Here is a 17828-nt window from a genome sequence, read left to right as displayed (position 1 = left end):
CTGCAGCGGCGGCAGGGCGAGGCCACCGCCACCTCCTGGTCAGTACACAGTGTGACATGTACAGTGAAGCGTGTCGGAGACTGCACCGGGAGCACAACGAGTACGTGCTGCTCCTAGCCGAGGCCACGGAGTGCGAGCGCGCGCTGCGGACGGCCGCGCTACCCGCGCTGCTCGACCTGCAGCGGCGGCAGGGCGAGGCCACCGCCACCTCCTGGTCAGTACACAGTGTGACATGTACAGTGAAGCGTGTCGGAGACTGCACCGGGAGCACAACGAGTACGTGCTGCTCCTAGCCGAGGCCACGGAGTGCGAGCGCGCGCTGCGGACGGCCGCGCTACCCGCGCTGCTCGACCTGCAGCGGCGGCAGGGCGAGGCCACCGCCACCTCCTGGTCAGTACACAGTGTGACATGTACAGTGAAGGTAGGAAGCTATACACTATAAGCACAGCGTGTATTAATAAACCAGCCATCAACTCATCAATGAACATTCATAATAAATGCAATTGTTTGTTGCATTACAGAAACAAATATAAACAATTTTCAGTAACGTCACGCAATACCAATCTCTGTGGAATAGTTAGATTATATAACTAATATAATATTTGTTGTCAACAGGAAGAACATCCTTCTGGAGGTGGTGCAGCGATCGGACTTCAACACGGACAAGTTCCGGGAGATCCAGAGCAAGGTGGACTCCACCGTGCAGAACCTCAAGCCCCACGAGGAGTACAAGGAGTTCATAGAAAAGTACAAGTCAGTACGCAGGGCTACCTACTCGTATATAACTTAATCACACAGCTACCATGTTATTTACCTAACCAGCACAGACTAGTTGCGAGTGATCCGAGATCCAGAGCAAGGTGGAACTCCACTGTACAGAATCTCAAGCCTCACGAGTTCAAGGAGTTCATAGAAAAGTACAAGTCAGTACCTACATAACTAATGTTAATTTAATTACCTAACCAACAAATTATATATATATATATATATATTATTTTAATCATTTACTTATCATTGTGGTTATAACATGATTCATAATTTAATTTGTTTTGCATGTCATGGCCGTTAAATTATGAGCAGGAAAAAGCCCTGTAGTTAGGTATTTTATGATTTTATCAACTGAGGATACAAATGGTTTTATTAAATAATATTCAGAAAACAGTATGATGGCTCCACCAACAAATTTATGCGTGTTGTTTTAAAAAACGCAGTTTATTGAAAATAAATATCTATTTTCTTCTGATGAATTGTACTTTTTAGGATCAATAGCCGGCATACCTTCAAGGTTTTACCCTTATTAATTATTTATGTCGAAATTGTTTCAGATCACCCCCTTCAACGCCAGTATCGTTCACGTTCGACGAGAGTCTAGTGGAGGACACGAGCGGCAAGCTGCAGCCCAACCAACTGACAGTGGACAACCTTACCGTGGAGTGGCTTAAGGAGAAGCTGACGGAACTTGAGGGCACACTGCAAGACAACCGCGAGAAACAGGCACAGCTGGTGCCGGAGGCCAACGGAGTCTGCAAGAACAACAACACCAGCCTTACCAACGGCGTCAATGGGATCGACAGGTAGGACTAGTGGCTGTGTGGGCTGTAGACAACCGGATGGTGGATTGTCTGAAGACGAAACTGACGGTGTTGGATGGCGCGCTGCAGGAGAACCGCGAGAAATAGGCGTAGCTAATGCCGGAGGCCAATGGAGTCTGCTAGAACAACAACACCAGCCTCACCAACGGCGTCAATGGGATCGACAGGTAGGACTAGACAGACTAGTTAGTGGCTGTGTGAGCTGTAGACAATCTGACGGTGGAGTGGCTCAAGAAGCTGACGGAACTCTAGGGTGCGCTCCAGGATAAACGCGCGAAGCAGGCGCAGCTGGTGTCGGAGGTCAATGGCGTCTGCAAGAACAGCACCAGCCAGCCTCACCAACGGTGGCAATAGGTAAATTGAATGCATATTTTTCCTGCACGTTTTTTGTATATCTTAGGTAGGTTTATTCTGGGGATATCGATATGTTTATCGCATTACTAAAATTGGTTGTTGGTTGATTTGTTTTACCTTAGTTAAAATGCATTTTTCCCACTTTAACACAAAATTATTATAAAACTACGAGTACCTATATTTCCTGATATTCATTCGGCGGTATCATAACTTTGATCACATAAAAATGTGATCAGCATAATGGGTATAACTACTTATTACATTGTTTTGTTTGCTGATGATATTTATCTTTAAGTATATAGCTTACATTGCAAGTGCATTGTGTTGAAATACTGTTCAGTGCGCATTGCTGGAGTATTAAGATCGTAATTATGTACCTACCTATTACACAAAAAAGCCTATGCGTCATAGAAATCCGATATTCATACGACTTGATGTATCTATAGGTAACACAGTGGAATGGGGTAAACACACATACTGTTTAGGTTACGCGATAACGTTACGGAAGTCTAGCCTAAATTAGTACCTTACCGAGAAGAAAATAAACAAGTACACATAATACAGATTGTGAGAATTTGTGGGAAACTAATTGTAGGCTAAACGCGTATTTGTTACTTACGGAAGTTACGTTAGCGAACATTTTTATCAGCATGATTAACTTTGATAGTTAAGAAAGTATATACTTCGTACCTACTAACTAGGTGTAGTTTGCATAGAGTAATTAGGTACCTATCTAAAATAAATTAGGTACAGCAAATAAATTAATATAGCGGTGTCATAACATAATATATGGTCATAACAGCCCTACCTATATTTATTTTAATCTTATTGTGCTACGTTATGTAAGCTAGTATTAATGTAAGGATATTTTAAAATAAAATGTATTCTAAATATATATTGAAGTGAAATACATTTTAAAAATATGTATAAGACGTGTCTCCCTAAGAGAGTACTGTATCGTTACCATTGTTCCAGGCATTCTCCTCCGCCGATCCCGGCGACGGCTTCCGAGCCGGTGAAGCTGCTGGAGCTGCGGATGGCCGAGCGCAAGTGCGCCAAGCAGGCAGAGATGATCAGGTCACTACCACACTCAGTACGCTACAGCCTCCATTCATTGACTGCTCTGCTGAATTCGTAAAAACTACGGCTGGAGTCAATGTACTGGTTTGGTTTGGCTAACATTTGTAGCGATCGAGCAGACCAACACATTCTCCGACTTCATAAAATTCTAGAGAGAGAGAGTAAAATAAAAGTAAAATAAGTAAAATTCATGAAATATGTAGACTCGGTTCGTGGTCTTTGTTTTTTGGATCTAAATTATACCGTAAAACGCAGGCCCTAAGAATACTGGCACGCACGCACTGGGCACTGTGAATGACATCTCGCTTTGTGTGGTAGGGCACAGGGCAGCGGATGTCATTCCAGATCTAGAGCAGAGCCCAACTGGGGAAGTACCTCCACCTTACAGAAAACCGCAGCCAAATAACACTAGACCCTACTAATAGTGTTTTGTTCCTGCCGGTGAGTAAGGTTGCCAGAGCTCGAGGGAGAGGAGTGTTAGGGTCGGCAACGCGCATGTAACTCCTCTGGAGATGCAGGCGTACATAGGCTACGGAGACAGTTTAACATCAGGCGGGCCGTATGCTTGTTTGCCACCGACGTAGTATAAAAAAAAATACTCTTCACATAACTTATTCTGTGTCATGCATATTCCTTAGAAACGGATTAGAGGGACATACCTTAACTCAACGAGTTTACCTTTTGATTGTTTCCATGAAGTATGTTGTTGTTATATGTAAGTTGTTAGTAGTCAGTAGTCACCCGTTACATTAATAAATAGTCATAAGAACCGACTATTTCGTTACCAGGCAGGCCGCTTAGGTTAGGTGTATAGTGTTCAGTTGCCCTGTGAGTAATTGTTATCATGTGTCACCAACAGGTCTGCGCTGGCGGAGCTGGGGTGCGAGGAGGCGCCGAGCGGCTGCCCCGACCTGTCGGCCGAGACCGTGGGCGTCGACAGCCTGGACGGCAGCTCGCCCGACCACCAGGTCAGTATATATACTGCTGCTGGTCCTGGGTCAGATAACCAGAGATATTTAATCTACCTGTTACACTTAAACTACGAGTACAGACAACTTTTTAGAGGTCTAAGTGCCAGTTGCACCATCCGCACTTGACAGACTGATCACCGTCACCCGGCGCGCCGCGGCGGTTTACTATCAAACTTTTCATACAATTAAATTTTGCACTCTTTAACGATAACAAACAGTTTGGTACAACCGACCCTTAGTATTGAATAGTTTGGTGAACAGGTTTCTTGAGAACTGCCTATTCTCAACTAAATAATATCTACTAAATTAAACCATGTAATATTTTGGGAAATCGGTATCTTGGGAATCTAATAAATCTAATATAATATGTCTTTGTAATACACAATGTTTTCCAAATAATTGAGACTTGAGAGTTAATCAGGTACGGATCCAAAATTCATCCTCCGAGATCGTGAATTTCATTAATAAATATGTATTTTATTAAATTATGTAATATTGTTCGTAATTGTTATTTTGAACTCTGCTAACTAACGCCATAGGTACCTACCTATCATTCTAAATGGTATCTAAAGTGTTTATGAACCTGTTTTACCTACACTAGAATGAAATGGAGTTTGCGAAGTAGAACTACATTTAGCCACTGTATTTTATGATTCATGGATTAATTCGTGAAACCTATTACGCGTTGTTAATTCCGGCTGCAGAATAACATTCGTACATCGGAAACTGCGCGTAGGATGTTTTTTTTAGCGGAGCTACGTGAGTTATGAGTCTTTTTAGTTATCATATGTGAAAACAAACAAACACATGCATGATTAAGATAACAAACAGGTATTTGGCAGCAAGTAACAAGTTAACCAGCTGATGTCCGGTAAAATATTAGAGTTCGCCAACTAAAATCTACATCTACAAACGTCTGCAATAACCGTTACGTTAATACGTTTTTGTATTTCTTATTGAGAACACAATTAAAAGTTTCTTTATGTTAAGTAGTTAAGTCATCGGTGCCCAATACAAACAAGCCTCTGCTTAAGAAGGACACTAAAAGGTAATTGAATTCAGGAGCGTTCCTCGATCGGGTCGAAAACGTCCACCGAGGCGCTGCGCCTGCGGCTGCACTCCATAATCCCGCCGCGACCCTTCTTCCGGATGTTCGCGCGCCCCTTCCGGCGCAAGTCCGTGCCCTCCAGCCCGGCCCTCCCCCCCAAAACCTACCGCAGCAGCAGCGAGGGGCCCGCCGACTCGGTAACCACAGGGACCCGCCGCAAGAAACGGCTCGGACTCCTTAAGAGACGTTTGACCAAACGCATGGACGTGTATGTGCATTGTCGTGTAAACAAAGGCGTCTTCAAGAAGAGAAGGAGGCGAAAACGTAGTTGTCCTAACGGTGTGGTGAGTGCGCGAGCCTAACACTGAAGATCACTCGCACGGGTGGCTTCTCCTTCGGCGGCCGGGACGACGCGGTGGTTGCCTTCGATCCATTGAAACTGTACAAGACAAAAGTCACGCGCTCTCGCACGCTGGTCGATGGTCGAAGGTCGCCGCGGCGTCGTCCGCCGGCGCCTGCAGGCGAACGCCATCAGGCAAGGCATGGGCTTTCGCAGGATGCATGAGGCTTATTTTTACACGCGTCAAAATGTTAACACCAACGTATAAACGCACGAGTTCGTCAGCGACGTTCTAAGTATAGACGCGCCGTGCGCGAGCGTGCTAACTTCGCTCGGGATAGCTTTCAAACGAAATTAAAATAGGACCGCCACGCTCCAAAACTCAGTTTCAAAATCAAGGTAAAGCGAACTTGCGACGTTCTTCGAACGTTTCCCTGTTTACGTGATGTCTAAACGCGTTTCAGTCGGTGGTTTTACGTCAAACGCATCCTGTTTCTCTCGGTTGATGTCTGGTGATTATGTGCAAATAATAATAAAGTGATAATATAAATTATCTATCGCCGTGATGGATGATCCGTTTTCGATGTACATAACCCGCTCGGAGTTGCCGCCGCCGGTGGTGGTGCCGCGGCGTAAGAAGCGACTGAAAAAACTCCAGGAATTACAACATTTACAAGAATTGCAACAGCTACACGACTTACGGCAGTTGCAGGAGTTACAGCAGTTACAAGAATTACAGCTTGAAGAAGAATTCGTATGTCCGATTTCTGCATCGTTGTGGTTGGAATGTTGTGTTTGCATGTAATTTGGCGTTAACCGTTCGGTTTTTGTTTTCGTTTACACCTAACGCGTGCTGTTTCGTTGTGAGAACTAATGTAATGTCTTAATAGCTGTGCGTTTTAATTGTTAGGAGAATAAATAACGTAACACTTGACCCAATTCACGTATTATTAGAAAGAAGCGTCACCTCGACCCACTTGATTCCTTAGTGGTGAGTCATATGGGTAAACCAAGGATAGCTTTGGTGTTTACGTCATAATCTAATGGTCTTTTGTCATGTCATGTTATCTTACCAGCAGGGTCACGTGCACTAACCCTAACTAACTTACAAATGTGAGAAAGATGGTGTCTTTATAGGTTTATTTATATACTTAGGGAGCTGAACACTGATAACTAGCGTGATGAGTGATGTATGCCTGTTGTATTGCAGGCGTAGGTATATCAATGTAGGTACAATAACGTCGGAAGCATGCGCATACCTAGGTACTTGTAGTTGCTTGTAATTTATAGGTAATATATGTATGTTTAATGGTCATCTATTAAGATACTCGTGGAAGCATATCGTGTTCAAAGCAGGTCCACATTGCTAAAGATGCTTTATTTTTGTTAACCAAATGTTGTATTGTAGTAATGTGCAGTGGGATTGGCAGGTGGGCACGCTGGAGGCGGAGCGGTCGCTGGTGGAGCAGGAGTGGTTCCACGGCGTGCTGCCGCGCGAGGAGGTGGTGCGGCTGCTGCGCGCCGACGGCGACTACCTCGTGCGCGAGACCACGCGCAACCACGCCAGGCAACTGGTGCTGTCCGTCTGCTGGGGGCAGCACAAGCACTTCATCGTGCAGACCACGCCGGAGGTACGTTATGATGGTATACTGTTAGTGGTTAGTGGAGAGACCATGCGCAATCACGTCACGTGCGGACCACACCAGAAGAATCCTTTTACAACACGAGTCTTAACTTAAAAATAAATTTTCGAAATCAACTTTAAGAAACAACTTCACACCGTTAGTTTGTTGGAACAGCATTGCAGTAGAATTCTTGATTTCTTCTGTCACCTCCGAAAAAGAAACAGCTTCAGTCTCTCAAATCACCTATTTTTTTTATATCTTCGCCTGTCTGGAGAAAGTGAGATGTATACGCAAATATTTGTGTGATTATATGGTTGTACAGATGTAGCAAATATTTGTTTTCCATCGTATTTTCTCGGAAACGTTCGTATTTGTCACGCTACTTCAGTCAACCTCATTACTTTTTGTACCGAGACTGACTGAAATAGCAAGACAAGACACGTTCGTACGTTTCCGTGGAAATACGATGGGAAATAAATATGCACTTCATCTGTACTGAAATATGTAATATATATTAGTGTACCCTTGTCGGCACGCTCCTTGTTACAAATGATTATTGATAGCGTATAAGTATCGTTGCGTTTGTGCGTGTTTCAGGGACACTACAGGTTCGAGGGCGCGGCGTTCCCGTCGGTGGCGGAGCTGATCGCGTGGCAGCGCACCAGCGGCGTGCCCGTCACCGCGCGCTCGGGCGCGCTGCTGCGCCGCGCCGTGCCGCGCGAGACGTGGGAGCTCAACAACGACGACGTGCAGCTGCTCGACAAGATCGGACGGGTACTAGCGGGCCTGCATTATAAACAATATATCGAGATCAACTACTTCCGGGCTTTACGAGTAGCCCCTCGTCTGGTCCTGATCGACATTTTGTTCACGTTTGACACGTTTTCAGTATTTGAGACGCTTACCATGATGCTGTACTTGCAGCCAGAATTGTTGTTACTTTTTTTTAGAATCGCAAAGACTTACGGTGAACTCTGAATCATTAAATTTTACTAACGACGACCTTTTCTCGAAACATTTTTCCTAACAGTTACCTGATGCTTGACAGGGCAACTTCGGCGACGTATACAAGGCGCGGCTAAAGACGACAGGGCAGGAGGTAGCGGTGAAGACATGTCGCGTAGCCCTGCCGGAGGAGCAGAAGCGGACCTTCCTGCAGGAGGGAAGAATCCTCAAGCAGTACCAGCACCCCAACATCGTGCGGCTCATCGGCATCGCCGTGCAGAAGCAGCCCATCATGATAGTCATGGAGCTAGTCTCGGGTAAGTGGCTCCGAGGAGCAGAAGCGGAGCTTCCTGAAAGAAGGCAGGATGCTCAAGCGGTCAATCCATCGATTGAACTTTCGAGATAGGTATGAGATATTTCAAGAATCGAGATTGCGTAAGCGAGCTTACTGTGTCACGTTCTATGAAAAGTTGATATGTTCCTATACAAATACACAGGTCTTAATGTATAATAGCTGACCGAATAAAGTTTTCCCAGGCGGTTCCCTGCTGACGTTCCTCCGGCAACGCGCCGGGGTGCTGGGGGCGCGCGCGCTGCTCGCCATGTGCCGCGACGCCGCCGCCGGCATGCGCTACCTCGAGTCCAAGAACTGCATCCACCGTGACCTGGCCGCGAGGAACTGTTTGGTTGGAGATGACCACGCGGTCAAGATCTCGGACTTCGGGATGTCGAGAGAGGAGGAGGAGTATATCGTGTCGGGGGGCATGAAGCAGATACCCATCAAGTGGACGGCGCCGGAGGCCTTGAATTATGGTTAGTATGTGAACTATTCTGACAAGAACTGCATCCGCCGCGACCTGACCCCGCGCGACTTCCCTTACAGTTAAATGGCCTGTCAGTCGATGGCTCTGAAAGACATCCCGAATAAATCAATAATTCTTACTGTATATTTGCCATTTAGCATGTCTTTGTGAAACCGAATTAGCACCTATGCCTTACTAATACGTCGATCACTCCACCACCATTGCACCGTCCGCACTTGACAGACTGATCGACGTCACCCGGCGCGCCGCGGCGGTTTACTATGAAACTTTCCATACAATTAAATTTAGCGAACTCTTTAACGATGACAAACAGTTTGGTGCAACCGACCCTAATGTATTAAATAACGTTTGCGTGTTTCAGGCAAGTACACGTCCCTGTGCGACGTGTGGAGCTACGGCGTGCTGATGTGGGAGATCTTCTCCAAGGGCGAGACGCCCTACGCCGGCATGACCAACTCGCGCGCCCGCGAGAAGATCGACTCGGGTACGATGCTTCATCTCATTTTAACATTTACATATAAACTTGTCTGAGGGTCAAGTACATACTTGTAACATTGTAATGAATAATCATAAGGGAATATAGCCTAATTAACAGAAGAAACTATTTTTTGATGTGTGGTTTATGACTCTGTTAAACCGAATTGACTGGTCATATTATTTGCCATCTAGGTTGATATATTTATTTATAATATATTCTCAAAAAAAATTCTACATTCAGGAGAAAATAAAACCCCAGTGGCATCTTTCTGACACCATTTGAAAAAAATACAATTTTTGATATAATATTCAATATACGCAGGCAGTACGGCCTTAGGAGTAAGTGTTTGATGTTGCATGTTGCAGGGTACCGCATGCCGGCGCCCGAGGGCTGCGGCGAGGACGTGTACGCGCTGATGCTGCGCTGCTGGGAGTACGAGCCCGACAAGCGGCCGCACTTCCACCAGCTCTACACCGCCATCGACAACATCTACAACAGATAGCCCCGCCCCGCCCCGCCCCGCCCCGCCCGGGCCGTCGAGGGGCTATGCTATTCATGTATCTAACGATTACGTAACGCTGCTGGTGCTAAACACTGGACCCCAGAGCAGATGACTGCACCGCCACGTGACCGTGTCGTTCACATGTCTAATGATTGCGCTGTTGATGTATCACTAGCCAGACCACGGAGCATATATTAAACTCTTTATTGTACAAAATACAGACCATAAATATGGCACAGAATAGGCAGTACAAAGGCGAACTTATTACTTTTAAGGGATTTCTTCCAGTTAACCTTTGAGTAGATGAGAGTTGATTCAAAACGGTAGACATATATTAGCACTGCGCACAATAGACTAGAGGAAAGTCAATAAATTTATAAAAGAGCGCGAAAATAAAATAAATAAGAAATATATAAGTAGCCTTCGGCCTGACCTACCGTTGGTATAAAGGACTTGGAGATCGCACCGTACGACCGTCTATGCAGTGAAGCGGTGCAGATAGGTAACAAACGATCACTAGGAACTATTTTCCGAAAGTGATCTTTAGCACTCAAAGCTAAATACTAGTTAATTGACCTTTTGTGAACCTCGTGTGAAAACAATAAATAATAATGGTCAGTTAAGTAAAGTTTGTATAATTCAAGGTGATGCAAATGACCAAAATATTGACATTGATTTGATATAGTATTTTCTATTCGTATTACCTATTCATTTCATTCATAGAAATTATTCTGAGATAACCTTGCAATGTGGAAAGATAAGTGAATTTGTATTTTCAGTTAGATTGTTTGGATCAATTTGTTAACTTATCCGACAATTATATAGTTTGTAAAAATTTTGGTAAAAATGTTTGGTCAAGAAAAATATTGAAAGTTTGTAGCAAGATGTAATATTGGCCAGATTCTATTGAACCGAGAGTTAGGAAAACCTTAAATTTACGTTGGTTTGTAAAAATGAAATGTAACGTTGTTTTGTTTTGTTTCAATAAAGTAAGTCGTAAAAATAATGTGTGTGTGTGTGTGTGTGTGTGTGTGTGTGTGTGTGTGTGTGTGTGTGTGTGTGTGTGTGTGTACAGTTAGGGTACTTGTTGTTTAGTATTGTTGGAACGACGCGGAGTGGTGATCTCTTTCGAATGGTACTTTCTAGCAAGTAGGAAACGGACAGTAGTCAGTAAAATGTCTTCATATATAGGACTGGCGACTATGTTTCAAATATAGGTGTATTAAGACAGTCTTCCGCATGTAATACATAAGTGTTTGATGGAATAAAGTGTTTTTTGTATTATGTAATGATAATGAGATTTGTATTTTTATTATGATATTGCTGTGTAGTTTCAGTAAAACACTGCACTGTGCTTCCATTATTTGCCTTGTATATCTTGATGTTATAAAACATGGTTTATGTCAGTTTATATGTTAAGAAATGAACGGGAGTTCGGTATGTAATGTGATAAGTCGTATATTGCTTCCGTGAAATACTTTATTTTCTATATATCTTATGTGTCTTGCCTAGTATCTTGTGCATGAATACGTGATGAGTTTTTGAATTTAACGTTTATGAAACACAAAGTGAGATGAATATTAATGTAAGTGCTATAGTATATTGCGTTTAATATTTTAATGGTAACAAATTGACTGTACATAATTTTTTTCATAATAAAAGTGCCAGATAATATTGGAAATGTTTGTTATTTTTTATATTCCAAGAAAATGTTGAACATTTAAAATATCCAATTAAAAAGTATCTTAGCCCCTTACCTTATATATTTCCCACATACGGCACTTCAAACGTGTTCATTTTCGATGAGTAAGACTGACATTCGATTATCATTTTTGAACTGTCAGCATAAGTATTTATTCAAAAGAGCTTACGATTGTCATCATTTTTGCCTTGAAATAAGGTCGAGCGCTAAAAAATTAGGGGCCAATAACAGTTACAGTCAGATTCCAAAATATTGTAGCTTAGGTTGGTATTCCCCCTGTCAGGGAATACCACGGGAATACCGCCCTTACTGCTGGACGATTCATTAAGAATTTTAATAGCTACATAATACATATCCTCTAGCCGCCCAGACACCTATAAAAAGGTCTCCTGTTCCGTTCTAATTCGAATCTTTGTTTTGACAAATCACAATTGCATTTATCTTGGCAAGTTTTGACTAGAGGATAAGGCAGGGTTTGCCTGCGGTTTGGTGCAAATTGCGGAATTTTCCAAAAAGTTAGATAAGTTCTCTGAAACTTCACAGGAGACAAAGGAAACTTTCATTTTGAAAAAAAATATGAAGTTTCCGATTTTTTTAAGTGGAAATCGCAATTTTGGTAAGTTTCCGAGGGCACAGGACGGAGAACACAACTAAAACAAGCCCATCATTTGACAATAATGCCGTAAACGAGGGTAGTTTCTCGCCCCCCCTGCCGCCACAGGCGCCCGCGCCGAGTCATCGGGCGCGGAGGGCTGCGGCCCGCAGTCTGCGCCGGTCCGTCACCGTCGACGCAAGCTCCTGATGACGCTCCTCGGTACGGAGTGAAACATGTCGAGCGTTTTCGACTTAAAACACGTGAGTGACCCGTTATTAATATATTTAATAAAACAAGCCTGTATATAAAATAAATATATTACATTACAAATACAGTTTAATGAGCTCGTCGCTGACGGCGGAGGGCGTGAGGATGCCGAGGTCCGTGAACAGCAGCGTGATGTAGGCGGGCGGCGTGTAGTCCACCAGCGGGTGCTGCGCGCGCAGCTCCGAGCCCGTCTGTACACGGTATACGGTCTATATAGGTACAGTCTATGTCAGCGTCCGCCTATAGGGAAGCTTCCGGCCGTTTTATATATATAACAAGATGACACCTAATGTGCAAGGGAGCGAGCGTGATCTGTATCTAAGGTGCAGCAGCTTCTTATTGTCGTGAAATGTCAATGCCAAGTTTAAGTTTTAGATTTAGATTACGAGGTGGTAGATTCTTTAAAATATTAAAGTGGACCAGAGAAGTTAATTTTGCTATAATTACCTTTAGCACACTAGATAGATACTTGAATTCCTTGGGCAGGTCCTGCTGGTTGAGGGGGTATATCCTTGAGAATTTGAAGCTTTCTGTGAGTACGTATACGGGTTTCTTGAGCTCGAGCGCTGCCATCGCCAGGCCGTATGTGCCGATCTGTTGAGATTAATTCAATATTAGGTTGTCATGTGTTATTATAAAACAGTTAACCTTTTGGACATATCGGCACCGCAGATCCAACGCCAAAGACGGATTAATCGGTCACCACAAAGCAACATAGACCTACGTGCATGTGCATAAAGTTCAATTTCAGTTTTGACATTTCGGTGACGTAGCGTCCGAGTGACAGCTTTTGTGATTGACACGGCGTCGAAAAGGTTAAAAGTATTTGACATTAATCTCTACGTAGCTCGGGTCTTCTATTGATACAAGATTTATACTATCTATATGGTAGCGTATAACAATGGTTCAACTAACGATTAAATTTTGTCTGATGAATATTTATCATTTGCCACATTGGTTTAATATGTATATCGGAGATAGATGAACGGTCACGTAGACTAATGATACTCGATGAATGCCATAGCTAAAACGATACAATATAAATTATATAGGAATGTAGTGAGGTTGACTGCGACACTTTCCAATTCTAATCTGCCCTAACGGTTCCTCTCAGGATGCCAGCCCCTTTCGGGCCTGTCATCAGAATCAGCCAGGAATCAATCCATTAAAGCAGCTGTTCGGGTCATTCAAATAAAAGTCACCGTACCGCAGCCAAACACACACATAGCATAGACTATTTGAATACTTGACATTCCATCAAACGCAGCCGTCATAAATCCATAATAGACGGTCTGCGACATGTACATGTCGCTAATGTTGAATTATATGATCAATGGGATATTTTTACCTGCAAACTCTACTTATTTACTGGTGAAAGTTTCATGCGCTTTCGTGTCGCCATTATTGAAGTATAAATGTACCAAAGTACCTTGTTGATGATGCCGCCGCTCTCGGTGACGCCCTCGGCGCCGAGCATGACGATGTCCACCTGCTCCAGGATGTAGCCCACGGCCGCGTCCAGGATCAGCGTGGACTCCACGCCCGCTGCTGTCAGCTGCGCGTGCATAACAGCTCTAGAAAAGAAAGACAAATCAGTCAGACTCAGTTATAGGTCTCGAAATTCAGAAAATAAAAGACTCAGGCCAAGCTAAGTAGGCAGCGATTTTAATAGCCCAGCCTGTGCAAGTGTTAAGTAAACGTCATAATTTCATAGAAGTTTCACTTTAAAAATAACACTTGCTCAGCCTGTGTTATCAAAATCGCTGTCAACATAGCTTGGTCTAAATCGAATTATATCCGGATAGTGAATCAATGGAACTACAGACAGGTTACAGAAAAATAATGAACTAAAATTAGTGATGTTGACAGTTTCTTGTCTACAAGACATATTACGTGCGTCATCTCTTTCTACAGTGTATGATATACCTACCATAGAAGTGCCGTATGTCTATAGAAATACGCTATTGGGTCAATGAGCAACGGAACTATAGGAAAAATCAACACTATTGTCTACCTATCTCTTCATGCTAATTTGGTCTAAATTGTCTTAACCGGCGCATTGGAGATAAAGTACTATAGCTATACGAACCCGCTATTCTCTGGGCCGGACATGGTGACGTAAACTTGAAACCTCTTGTTGGCTTGAGCAGCTTCCAGCATGGCTTGCAGTACCACTCTTGATCTCGAATGTGTCAATATTTTCTAAAAAGATAAAATAATATGATTTTGCATCATGGTATCCAAATCCATTTTATATAAATTGTCAACAATAAAAAATATTGGTTTTGCTATAGTCAATGACTTTCACAGATTAAAATACTGAGCAACAACGGCAAAATCATGCGTTATTACAACTTAAGCCTCCCCTTTGCCTCTGTAGCTAACTGTCAATAGGTGGTTAAAATTGGATAAGTATGCTATCTATAATTTATAGCACTGTCCCAGAAATGTTATGTCATTTGAAGCAGCCAGACTAAGCCAGACATTATTATGACGGTTTTACAGAGCAGGTATATACTCACACAACCGTCACTGATGAAAGGCAGTGCTTGAGCGGCGACCTTGCCGCGCGCCTCCAGCAGAGTTTGTAAGAACACGTTACCACGCTCCAGCATTATCTCCTGGCACTTGTCAAATGACTGCAAACAAACATAATTACATTTTACCAAATTATGAACACTATGTTTTTGTGGGAAAATGATCAGTAGGGAAGCTGAAGTATATTTCTAATTTATTTTATTTTATAGAGTAATTTCTCAACATTGCCTACCATGCCTAACAAGGCAAATAAAATGTGACTGGTCAAAAAGTTGTCTATATCTAATTTCTACGATGGAACCAGGCAATATTGAGAAAATGATCCTGCAAAAAGAAGTACAAGGCAAGTTCTATAGATGTCTCACCACTGCTATGCTTACTATATGCTAATAATTTCTAAGACAAGACTCTTATTTTGTTTATTTCATATCAGCATATTGCTTAGTTTTACCACAGGGCGGACACGCTATACATCAAAAATCACTCGCGTTTCTATGTGTGAACGGCACGTCCGTACACGCGTCATGCGTTATAGTGTAAGTTGCTTAAAAATTGTACTGAGAGCATGCCAGAAGTCTGGCAGATTTCTGTCGCGGGGTGAGGTAATTCGAGTCAGGGCGGGGCGGTGCGTGGCCGTCCTGTCTGATAATACTATTACTTATTCTGTGGTTTTACTGTGTGCAGTGAAATTTGAGAAAAACAGAGTTCAGTATTGCCAGCTCGAACATTGTTGAATATAAAAGGAAGGATTATAAAGCTCCTCAATACTAGGTGTATCTCATTGTTGATCATAAAGTTAGTAGAAGGGTCAAAAGTTCCAACAGAACTTAATACCTAATCATATGTATATTTCAATAAGTATATAAAAGTGTTAAGAGTTTACAAACCTCCATGTCAAGTTTGGCAAGTGTGATGAAGCGCATGAAGAGCTCACAGCCGGAGGAGATTGCGGTGACGGGCTGGTCGCAGTGCCGCATGGCGTCCACCGCCAGCTGCAGGTTCAGGTCTAGCTCGCGCACTGTTGCCACTGCAATCAATGTCATATTCTACTATTGAGACATACTATACCTAAAACTTTCAAATTGCTAACAATTTTATACAATGCATACTTTCCTATTATAATTATATTAATTATGAGTTAAATTAGTATGAAAATTGTGAAATTACTAGTAGCCTACTTTTTAATACAAAACAATTTAAAGAAATTGAGCATTCATGAAAATGTAAATTGAATACTCTTTGTAACCTACATCTACACATTGTTTTTACAATCTTGCTAAAATGTTAAGTGATTTTTTACTGCTGTGTAATAGCCCTGAAGCACCTATGTATATAGTTTACGCCTAAGTTTTCGTGGCATATGCGAATGTTTACATGACTGTATTTTGTTACAAATTGAAATTATAAATATTTAATATGTTTGCGAAAGATAAAATTCTACCTTTATATGTTTTTATAACAGTTAGCAAGGTTCTGATTGCAGCAACCCCAGCGGATACATCTTCCTCTTCTCTCAAAATTTTCAAGAAAATGTCTTGAACTTCTGTAATGAAGAAAAGTTTTATTAAAAACATCTAAGAACAATAAGTTGTTTGAAATCATTCTTAACTTACCTTCTTTTTTCATTGTGATTTAAGCACTAGTATTATGTAAAGTATACTGAATTAATTTTTGAATTTTTTTTTATATAACATATGTACTATATAAATGTTTTTTTAGTTTTAAAAACATAGTTTTCTTAACCTATTTCAATATTTCGTCAGGTCGCTTTAACGTTGTGAAACAAATGTCACTTTGACAGTGACAGAAAACTCTGGTTGCGTTCGGAACAACACTTACTAGATTTACTAGTGCGTTCTAAAGGTCCCTCCACACTCATGCGCGAATCACGGCGTTCGCGGCTTCGCGCCGCGATTTGCGCATGAGTGTGGAGGGACCTTATTAGGTAAGGAAAATAGGTGTTTGGTAACAAATTTCGAAACTCGCACATTAACAAATTACGAACACACGTAATAGATGGCGCTGTTTCGGATAGTATAAATCCTGAATCGCGCTATAATAAAGTCTAATTTTTTTCTCATGGAATTTATGCACAGACCTAAAATTTATGCTTACGCATAAAGACAGCTGAAGTGTGGGAAAGGGAAGCCATCACGTATATGAACATCCCATGAGTGCGAAAGAGTCAGACTACAAATGAGAAAACGTAACCATTTTTGAGTGACAGGCGGCCCAACTCGACCGTGAGCGCATTGCCGTATTTTTTAATCTTCAAAATAAAAAGTAATCAGGAAGAAAACGTGTAATTAAGTAATGTAGTGAAGATGGTGTCGTGTAGTGTGCCGGATTGTGGTATCACAGGGCGAAATAACCCAGGCAAACATTCATTTCACAGGTAATTATGATATTCCGAGTGAAGTTTTCTTAATGTCATCCTAGTTCTGTGAATTTATTATGGATAGAATTTATTATTATAGAAAGGATGCCAATCTCTTATGGCAGAATTGTTGAAAAAGTGACCGCTTTCAGCTTTAAATAATAGTTCCTAATCTCTCCGGTGGCGCTAGGTAGGCTCTGAGACCATTGAGTAATGTAATATATAGGAGACTCTATGACATGAACCATAGAGGTATAATAATGTAAAGACGAAATGGGGGAAAGCAGCAAATAAACCCGACCAAATTACGTAGGTTGTTTCTGGTATGTTGTCAGGAATATTAAAAGTGTTTTAAGTTTGTTCGCATTGCGTATGTTCTGTCCCTCACGGTCGCACGGGTGCACATCTATATAAAAAAACTAGGTGTATGGTGGTATTTACTGTTTTTTACGGTCACTTTTTGATACATGAAGATTCATTTCCTTACCTCTACCTTCCATAGAATTTATGTAAACAAACAACTGTCATTGTCAAAGTAACACTTGCAAGCAAGTCAGGGGTTCTCAAAGTAAGGGCTCGCAAAATAACTT

The 17828-nt window shown here is 42.3% G+C and overlaps 2 protein-coding genes across 7 annotated transcripts in view; one reads left to right on the top strand and one right to left on the bottom strand.

The window, feature by feature from the left end:
- LOC134750835 (tyrosine-protein kinase Fer) overlaps window positions 1–11440 on the top strand; it is a 79344-nt gene extending 67904 nt beyond the window's left edge. Inside the window, exons 1-13 of one of the 6 annotated variants that reach the window (XM_063686071.1) lie at window positions 79–390; window positions 616–753; window positions 1326–1574; window positions 2922–3023; window positions 3886–3994; window positions 5060–5242; window positions 6816–7016; window positions 7608–7784; window positions 8059–8272; window positions 8493–8768; window positions 9141–9263; window positions 9623–10788; window positions 10835–11440. In XM_063686071.1, the coding sequence (XP_063542141.1) occupies window positions 233–390; window positions 616–753; window positions 1326–1574; window positions 2922–3023; window positions 3886–3994; window positions 5060–5242; window positions 6816–7016; window positions 7608–7784; window positions 8059–8272; window positions 8493–8768; window positions 9141–9263; window positions 9623–9759 (2067 nt within the window). In that variant the 5' untranslated portion in view covers window positions 79–232 and the 3' untranslated portion in view covers window positions 9760–10788; window positions 10835–11440. Of the gene's footprint in view, window positions 1–78; window positions 391–615; window positions 754–1325; window positions 1575–1619; window positions 1760–2921; window positions 3024–3885; window positions 3995–5059; window positions 5243–5290; window positions 5390–5427; window positions 6140–6815; window positions 7017–7607; window positions 7785–8058; window positions 8273–8492; window positions 8769–9140; window positions 9264–9622; window positions 10789–10834 lie in introns of those variants that run through there. The other 5 variants (XM_063686108.1, XM_063686077.1, XM_063686085.1 and 2 more) reach the window with 5 other exon arrangements.
- A 917-nt stretch (window positions 11441–12357) lies between these two features.
- Window positions 12358–16634, bottom strand: LOC134755418 (translation initiation factor eIF2B subunit alpha). The gene is made up of 8 exons (XM_063691970.1): window positions 16475–16634; window positions 16303–16404; window positions 15749–15888; window positions 14846–14962; window positions 14413–14525; window positions 13753–13897; window positions 12771–12917; window positions 12358–12514 (listed from the first exon to the last, which is right to left on the bottom strand). The coding sequence occupies exons 1-8, from the start codon at window positions 16485–16487 to the stop codon at window positions 12380–12382; spliced, it is 912 nt and encodes a 303-aa protein (XP_063548040.1). The 5' UTR covers window positions 16488–16634; the 3' UTR covers window positions 12358–12379.
- Between the last annotated feature and the right edge of the window lie 1194 nt (window positions 16635–17828).

The sequence above is a fragment of the Cydia strobilella genome, chromosome 2 (genome assembly GCF_947568885.1).
Source record: "Cydia strobilella chromosome 2, ilCydStro3.1, whole genome shotgun sequence".
NCBI lineage: Eukaryota > Metazoa > Arthropoda > Insecta > Lepidoptera > Tortricidae > Cydia > Cydia strobilella.
This window is presented reverse-complemented; position numbering and strand designations above follow the sequence as displayed.